Source organism: Diplotaxodon limnothrissa, linkage group LG2 (assembly GCF_057381915.1).
Source record: "Diplotaxodon limnothrissa isolate DT_005_m linkage group LG2, D_limnothrissa_male_GT1.1, whole genome shotgun sequence".
Taxonomy (NCBI): domain Eukaryota; kingdom Metazoa; phylum Chordata; class Actinopteri; order Cichliformes; family Cichlidae; genus Diplotaxodon; species Diplotaxodon limnothrissa.
Genome location: NC_140597.1, coordinates 16,353,463 through 16,362,878, shown reverse-complemented (window position 1 = coordinate 16,362,878; position 9,416 = coordinate 16,353,463). Strand labels below are relative to the sequence as shown.

At 39.2% G+C, this 9,416-nt stretch overlaps 1 protein-coding gene across 1 annotated transcript; it reads right to left on the bottom strand.

The window, feature by feature from the left end:
• Nucleotides 1–3,881: 3,881 nt before the first annotated feature.
• LOC146638321 (uncharacterized) lies at nt 3,882–8,589 on the bottom strand. The gene is made up of 5 exons (XM_085363853.1): nt 8,400–8,589; nt 8,082–8,275; nt 4,643–4,729; nt 4,283–4,378; nt 3,882–4,202 (listed from the first exon to the last, which is right to left on the bottom strand). Exons 1-5 carry the CDS (start codon nt 8,587–8,589, stop codon nt 3,882–3,884), a joined length of 888 nt encoding a protein of 295 aa, XP_085219979.1.
• Nucleotides 8,590–9,416: the final 827 nt, after the last annotated feature.

Below are 9,416 nucleotides of genomic sequence, written 5' to 3'. Positions count from 1 at the left end.
AGTTTGAAGGCCCTAATGCCGTGTTGTAATACTATGCTGCTCTACAAAGTACTGACTCAGGGGGCTGAATAATTATGCACACCCCACTTTTCAGTTGTTTATTTGTAAAAAAATGTTTGGAATCATGTATGATATCCATTCCACTTCTACACCACTTTGTATTGGTCTTTCACGTGGAATTCCAATAACATTGATTCATGTTTGTGGCTGTAATGTGACAAAATGTGGGAAAGTTCAAGGGGGCCAAATACTTTTGCAAGCCACTGTAGTTGTGATGGTGGCTGAGTAGCTGACAGGACTGAAGACGGACAAGCATTTTCAGTCACGGATCGTCTTCAAAGAAAACAGAATGATAGGCAGCCGACATCCAAAGAAGAGACTTGTAATGTCCCTCCAATAGTCTGGAGAGCTATTCTTGCAGATTACTAAAAAAAAACCTGTAAGATCATTTGCCTCAGAGAGTTCAGGCTTGTGTTGAAGGGTAAGTGTTTTCATCCCAAATACTGAATTTTAGAATAATACACAAACTATGTTTTTGCCTTTATCAAATTCCGTTCTTTTGAATTCTTTTACCGACTGAGAAAGACTTCTGACTCAGAGTGGTCAAGCTCAAAAAATCATCTTTATTGTACATTTCCGGAAATGGAGAACCGTAGAGACGAGCACGCACCCACAGCTCTAAAAGCATTGCAAACGAAAATGGGTATATATAGTTCTGCTATACGTCACACGCAGTTTCGATCTGGAGTGCACTCTGCTTAGTTTCACTTTGTCTGCCACGCTTCCTGTTCTCTGCACAAGGCGTGCAGTCTCCTGTCAGTTCTCTGTGACTTTTGGCACACATTCTAACTCACAGGGGTGTTTTCCTACACTGGCCTCTATAAAACAATATAAACAGAAAATAAGCATTAAGAATATATATTTATTTCGTAACACCTTCTAAACCATATTTTTATTTAAATTTTCGCATCTCAGTAAATTGCCATATCTACAGTGGGGCAAAAAAGTATTTAGTCAGCCACGATTGTGCAAGTTCCCCCACTTAAAATGATGACAGAGGTCAGTAATTTGCACCAGAGGTACACTTCAACTGTGAGAGACAGAATGTGAAAAAAAAATCCATGAATTCACATGGTAGGATTTGTAAAGAATTTATTCGTAAATTAGGGTGGAAAATAAGTATTTGGTCACCTCAAACAAGGAAAATCTCTGGCTCTCACAGACCTGTAACGTCTTCTGTAAGAAGCTTTTCTGTCCCCCACTCGTTACCTGTATGAATGGCACCTGTTTGAACTCATCATCTGTATAAAAGACACCTGTCCACAGCCTCAAACAGTCAGACTCCAAACGCCGCCATGGCCAAGACCAAAGAGCTTTCGAAGGACACCAGGAAAAGTATTGTAGACCTGCACCAGACTGGGAAGAGTGAATCTACAATAGGCAAGCAGCTTGGTGTGAAAAAATCAACTGTGGGAGCAATCATCAGAAAATGGAAGACATACAAGACCACTGATAATCTCCCTCGATCTGGGGCTCCACGCAAGATCTCATCCCGTGGGGTCAAAATGATCATGAGAACGGTGAGCAAAGATCCCAGAACCACACGGGGAGACCTGGTGAATGACCTGCAGAGAGCTGGGACCAAAGTAACAAAGGTCACCAACACACTACAACGGCAGGGAATCAAATCCCGCAGTGCCAGACGTGTTCCGCTGCTGAAGCCAGTGCATGTCCAGGCCCGTCTGAAGTTTGCCAGAGAGCACATGAATGATACAGCAGAGGATTGGGAGAATGTCATGTGGCCAGATGAAACCAAAGTAGAACTTTTTGGTATAAACTCAACTCGTCGTGTTTGGAGGAAGAAGAATACTGAGTTGCATCCCAAGAACACCATACCTACTGTGAAGCATGGGGGTGGAAACATCATGCTATGGGGCTTTTTTTCTGCCAAGGGGACAGGACGACTGATCCGTGTTAAGGACAGAATGAATGGGGCCATGTATCGTGAGATTTTGAGCCAAAACCTCCTTCCATCAGTGAGAACTTTGAAGATGAAACGAGGCTGGGTCTTCCAACATGACAATGATCCAAAACACACCGCCCGGGCAACAAAGGAGTGGCTCCATAAGAAGCATTTGAAAGTCCTGGAGTGGCCTAGCCAGTCTCCAGACCTCAACCCCATAGAAAATCTGTGGCGGGAGTTGAAAGTCCGTGTTGCTCGGCGACAGCCCCAAAACATCACTGCTCTCGAGAAGATCTGCATGGAGGAATGGGCCAAGATACCAGCTACTGTGTGTGCAAACCTGGTAAAGACGTATAGTAAACGTTTGACCTCTGTTATTGCCAACAAAGGTTATGTTACAAAGTATTGAGTTGTATTTTTGTTATTGACCAAATACTTATTTTCCACCCTAATTTACGAATAAATTCTTTACAAATCCTACCATGTGGATTCATGGATTTTTTTTTCACATTCTGTCTCTCACAGTTGAAGTGTACCTCTGGTGCAAATTACTGACCTCTGTCATCATTTTAAGTGGGGGAACTTGCACAATCGGTGGCTGACTAAATACTTTTTTGCCCCACTGTATTTCCTAGTTTCATAGAAAAACATCCCGTTAGACCTGTGCAATTCTTTTCTTGCCAACTGTGAAATTAAATATTTAGCCAACATGAGATCAATGTTAACATTAGCTTAGCTGCCAAAAGGAGAGACTGAGGACACCAGCATCAGACTGATATGTAGTGTCAGACTGACAGGGTGACAGAGTTGTCTGATTGCTACACTGTAAAAAAAAAACAAACGTTGCGAAAACTTAAAAACTCAAGGCAACCCACTGCATTTATGTTTTTAGGTTCTGATGGATAACTTATAATTTCAAGTTTAGAAGCAAAGTTGATTCAGCTAATGTTTTCGTGTTTACAAAATTAATAATTGTGCTTTTTCTTAACTCATATTTTATTGTTTTGCCAACGCATTTCCTAAAGTTTACACAAGGTATTAGTTTTAGTTTTGGCGACGTATTTCCTAAGGTTTACAAAAGGTATTAGTTTTAGTTTTGGCAATGTATTTCCTAACGTTTACACAACATTTTTTTTTAGTTTTGCCAATCGATTTCCTAAAGTTTAGAAAAAGTATCTTTTATAGTTTCCATGAGGTGCTCCCTGTTGTACCAATGAATGTTTACAGAGTTGATTTTCAAATAACTTTGTGTTCAAACACAACTGCACCACTGACAATGTTGACTTTTGAGATCAGCCATCTTTAACATACTGACAACATTCAGCCACAAATAAAGTCCTTCCAAAAACACAAAAAAGTCAAATTTTTGTAACAAATGTTACTCATTCAATTTTAAAGGTGTGGTATTGTCATGCAGAATATCAAACCTATCTTGATAGATAGTCACTAACAAACAGATTCAAAACATCAGATGGCAGGATGTGAACGACTTCTATCTGGTTTACATACAGCAAACAACTTTCAAACACATTTTTCCACCACTTGTCTTTTAATAGTAATGGTATCAACATTAATTTCCTCTGAAGTTCAGTATTGCGCCACATTTGTTATAAAACTAGTACAAATGTACCTAAAACCAGATTATAAAAATTGTTTAAAACAGTTCAAGTTAGAATAAACACTTTCAACATTTTATAAAAACTTGTTATACATGAAATCTGCAATCAGTCATGCAAGCTACATTAAGTAAAGTTAGAACAGAAGAGATTGATTCAGAACTTTCTGAACCTTACCATTTTCTTAAAGCCAGAAATTAACTTTTTTCAGAGCAACGAAACCCAAAAACTGTAAATCAAAGCAAATTGCTGCATTCTGTTTTACACAAGTTGCATTTGAGTTGAACATGTTGTCAAATAGGTTAGACTTTGGTTAAGAGCTTTGTTTTGAAGCTTCTTATTCTCTGGGAACAGGTAGATGTCAACTCCATAAAAATGTGTTGCACAGCTTCAAATGTGTACTTGAGTTCTTTGGGAAACTCCATGTTGAGCCCATAAAGTAGGCCAAACAGGTAGGCAAAGGCAGTGGGAAGGTCTGGCAGATCATCAAGAATAATGTCCTCTTCCAAAACAATGGCAGTGTTGACCACTGTGGACTGCGAGTTGGGTCCCATGTAGTCCTCCAGAACAGTGAGGATGCCCACCGTAACACCTCGGGTTGCCCTCTCAACTGGATCTGTATCCTATGCAAAATAAAAAAAACAACAGTACATATAAGTCTCTGAAAACCAAATCCGAAGATTGAGTAGATTTTCATGCTCACCAGACATGTTAAGAAGAGTTTGGTCTCGTCGTCGCGAACAAATATCTGTAACCCTTCCAAACTGATGGTTCGTCGATGCTCGACTATGTTTGAGACCTAAAACAAGGAAATCAAATAAGACTCAGTCTCATTTATAAACCTACCATTTTGTTTTTAAAACACATTAAGTTTTGTTGCTAAAAATACAGCCTTAAGAAATAAGATGTTGAAATTAGTTATTGCAGATAATTGCTCATGGTTTTGTCAGGTTTTTTTTTTAAAGTAATTTTGATGTGCAAGAAATGTAGCACACTTATTACAACATGTATAACAAAAAGTTCCATGAGTGGGATGAGAGTTCAACTGTCTGTCATGACCTGCCATCTGCCAAAGTGAGTAAGTGTCGAGGGCAGTCATGAAGGTCCCCATGAGATCCTTGGTGGTAATGTGTGAGAATTCCGCACAAATCTACAAAGTAAAAAAAAAAAAATTTAGAAGAAAACTTTTAAAGGTACATTATATAAAAATGACATTGTTTTCAAATTTGGTTAAAACAGCTTAATTTCAAAACATTTAGTTAGTCTCGGTTGATCTATTTGTCAGGTCTTGATTGGATTTTTTTTCCCCTTTTAGTGGATAGGTGGTACAAATTATAACTGACGCATTAAAAAAAAAGAAGAAAAATCTGATCGGCAGATTTTACATTAAGTGTATAGAATACCTAATCAAATGCTGATTAGACAAAATAATGGTTTCAACTGTTACAGGATACATTGAAGAAAAGAAATAAATCAGTAAATTGTATTTTAAATTCATTGCAAAATTTTCATTAATTTTATAGCTATGTAAGAATGAAGTAAGAATAACATCCTGTGGTCAAATTTGGATACTTTCATAACACGCAAGTGACTTTCTCAATCCTGTTCTGTGAGTTTCATGGCACTCACAGTTGGGAAGCTCATCTATAACCAGAAGGATGCTGGTTTTGTCCCCCAGCTCTCTCTGTCCTGGTCGTTGTGTCCTTGGGCAAGACCCTTTACCCTACCACCTACTGGTGTTGGCCAGAGGGGCCAATGGTGTGATATGGCAGCGTCGCTTCTGTCAGTCTACCCCAGGGCAGCTGTGGCTATAACTGTGGTTTCCCTGCACCGATGTGTGAATGTGAGAGTGAGTAAGTAGTGGAATTGTAAAGCGCTTTGGGTGCCCAGCAAAGAGCGAAATAAATGCAATCCATTATTATACACGGTAAGTTGACAAGTAAATAGATTTCACTTCAATCGAGTTGTTGGTAATACCAAAATTAGCTTCATATTTTTAGAGCCAACTATTTTTTTATATTTTACCATTAGCATTGTTAGCTCAACGGTAGCCTTCAACCTTTTCTACAAGATATTGGAGTGATACAGACAGATATTTCTCAAGGGCACAAGAAATGGCGCTCACGTTCATTTACTCACCCAGACAAGTTTCGAGGCATTTGGAGTTGTTCAAAAGAAATTTAATATCATATAAAATCAACTTTTTGGAGCTTTTAAACACATTTTAATGTTATTTCCTTAGATTAAAAACCCTCCACAGTGGTTTTTGGCTTAATTCAGGCATTTCTTAGTTGTCTCAGTGAATCCTTTCCCCATAACTGTGGCTCAGCTCTCTCCTGCAAAACGACTGACTCGTAACATTGGGATTAAAATTTCTTTCTAACAACTCCAAATGCCTTGAAATTTGTCTGGGTGAGTAAATGCACGTTTTCCATTCTAGAAATAAGACCACACTGAAAGAAAAAAAAATGGAAGTTTTCCTTTAAATATTTAACCCTCCTCTCGTGTTAGGGTCGGCACCGACCCATTTTAAATTTCAAATGCATAAAAAAACCACATAGATTTGTTTATTGTATCAAGGCTTTTTGACTTTGTCAGGAACCTCTATTTCTACAAAATAAAACAAAAAAAAATATTTTCACTAAATTATAAAATGCCCTAGTTGAAATTATGACCTTTGTGTTGTTAGGGTCGGTTTCGACCCAGGTATAATATTATGAGTATAAAGCAATAATTAAAGCCAAAACTGAAATCATAAGTGCACTGTCAGCTAAAACGCTTACAGCAAGCGCCTCTCCTAATCATATGAGCTTTAGGGGATTCTTATTTTGCATGTTTTTTGCAGTATACCTGCACAAAAACAAAACAAAATAAACACGGGCATGTGAGGTGAATTCACTATTTGAGTGGCCATTTGACTTCCAGAGTGCACATTTACAATTTGCAGCATACAAAAAATGAGAAGAAGATTCACAGTGAGCTAAGTTCAGGATCATATTTTTGGTGAAAATGAAGGAGAGGACACAGAGCAGCATAGCGATTCAGATGGGCAGGTTTCTACGGAAGAAGGCAATGTGGACTATCATCCAGAAGACACAGACACATCTGATCAGAGGTGGAGGTCGCTGGTGCTGAAGCTACCCCTGCTGAAAGATTCAAGTCCAAAAATGGTAAGATCTTTTGGAGCTCAGTACCTCATGATGTACATGGCAGGGCAGCTGCTGCAAATGTCATCAAAATGACCCCTGGAATCACAAGGTTTGCTCTGACCAAAGTCAGTGACATCAAGAGATGTTTTGAGATATTTATGCCATTGTCACTAGAAAGAATCATCATTACTATGATAAACCTTGAAGGGAAAAAAGTCCATGGCGACATGATGAGGAATACCTGGATGCTTTCGTTGGTGTTCTTCTTGCTGGAGTGTACAGATGCTGCAATGAGGCCACTGATTGTCTATGGGATGCATCGACAGGCAGAAACATTTTCTGGGCAACGATGTCACTTCACACATTTGATATCATTTTGATTCAAGAGTCCTCAGATTTGACAACAGAGAGACCAGACCGAGGTCTGACAAGCTTGCTCCCATCAGGGATGTCTGGGAGAGATGGGTGCAGCTTCTACCACTGATGTTCATCCCGGGGCCAGTGACAGTGGATGAACGTCTTGTCCACTTTTTGAGGAAAATGCCCCTTCCGGCAATATATACCCAGTAAGCAAGGGAAAAACGGCAGAAAAATCTGGGAAGCCTGTGATGCAAAAACCAACTATGCCTGGAATGTACAGATTTTCACAGTCAAAGCTGTGAGTGGCACCCCTGAGAAGAAACAATGAAAATGTGTGGTCCTCCATATGACCACTGGACTGCAGGATCACAATATCAGCTGTGATATTTAATTTTATTTTTTACCAGATATGACCTCGGACAAGAACTTCACAAAGGAAACTGAGGTGAAGCTGTATCATTGGGAAGTGATAAAAAGCCCACAATTACCCACGGCTATAACCAAAACAAAGGAGGAGTGGACTGAAAAAACAAACTTTTTTTGTCTTTTCTTGATGTAAATGTCTATGGGTCGGAATTGACCCGTAACACCATAGATGTCATTTTAGTTATTAATCTTAAAATGAAAAAAATCAATAAAACAGATTTATTTAAGAGATGTGTCCTATACCCCTCAGTAATACTCAGGTAACACAGAAAACTTTTATTAATATGATTCTCTTGAGGTTAATTTTACAGTTTTTTTTTAATTGAAATCGAGGGGTATAGTGACAAAAAAAGACCCAGAGGCCCACGCCAAAGGTATTAAAACCAACATTTTCATGGATAAGGATGCCTAACAAGGTAACCAAGAGATGAGAAACAAATTGGATGATAACTTATTGTTTTTAGTATATTTTATAGCTGATTTAATTCACGGGTCAAAACCGACCCGCTAACATAAGAGATGATAACAGAAAGCTAACACGAGAGGAAGGTTAAGAGATTATCTAACCTGTTCTTTCAAGAGAGCTGGCCATCTGAGCTGCATTTCCTTGACCAAGGGCTGCATCTCCACAACTTCTTTCCTCCTGAGAGAGAATGTGATGTCCATCTTTTGGGTGATGAGTGCCATGTTCTTATCCCTCTTCTTCATTTCATCTTTCAAAATGCATCTTTCATTTTCAAGAGACTCATCATTGTAGTTTTCTGGGGCATCAGAGATAAAGTTGACTTCACCTCGCTTTGGTTTCTTTAAGGAAAATCTATTTGTGCCACTGTCATCTTCTTCCCCTCTTCTTTTTCGATTGACTGCAACTTCACTACGTTCAGCTTGACTTAGCTTGGAACGGTAGCTTGAACTTAATGCTTGTTGCCCAACCATCATATCCTGTGCCATTGCCGGGCTCTTTGAGGCAGGGATGTTTTGAAACTAGCTCCTGGGCAGCAGACGTTATTTCATTCTTGTCAGGGTAGGCTTTGATTGCAAACATTTCTTGTGCCAGCTTGTTTAGAACTTCCATCTTGATGTCTCTTGTTACACTTAAATTTGACTCTGCTTTCTCATATACCTCGTTGCCCTTGCAAAGTTTTAACTCTACATCATAGGAAAGGTTGGGATAGGAAATGGATTTGGCCACTGTGAAGTGCTACGCATGTAGGTCTGGGTGGATGAGGATGGGCTGAAAGAAGATGCTGAACTCACACTGGCTGTATCAATAGATGAGATGGCGCTATGATCAGATGGAGTCTGTGGTGGCGAGCCTGATGCATTTTCCTCGCAAATGAGGTGCAACACTGCCCGTCCAGCAGGTAGCTCATTAATATCCATCAGGTTACAAAGTGCATATTGTATTGCAAAGTCACCTTCAAGTCCAAGCTTTGCTTGTAGTTCATCTTGAAGCTGCTTCACAGATTCTGGAACAGTGGACAGTTGGATTTTTCTGATAAGTTTTGGACTGACATGGACTGGCAGTAACAGGGCCTGTGGAGACAAACCAAAAAAAGGGCGCAATTCTAAATAATTAACGAATTCAAAGTAATCAACTGAAAACTATTTAAGAATAATACATACCATCACTTTCAATGCAGGAGGCACGTAACAGGTGTCACCATCAGTTGTCCAGCTACGCAGTATTCAGCTAAAGGGTGGTAATCATTCAAATCTTCTGGGTAAAGTATTTCCAGATCTTTGTAGCTGCTGTCAAGCCGATATGATCTGTAATGTTCCATAAACCAAGAGGAGAGCTTTGTAGCAACAAATGACACTTTCCCAAAATCAGTTATTTATTGCAGTTATTTTATGAATTTTTCGAGATGTTCCTAAAGGGTTGCATATTTCAAAGTTGGC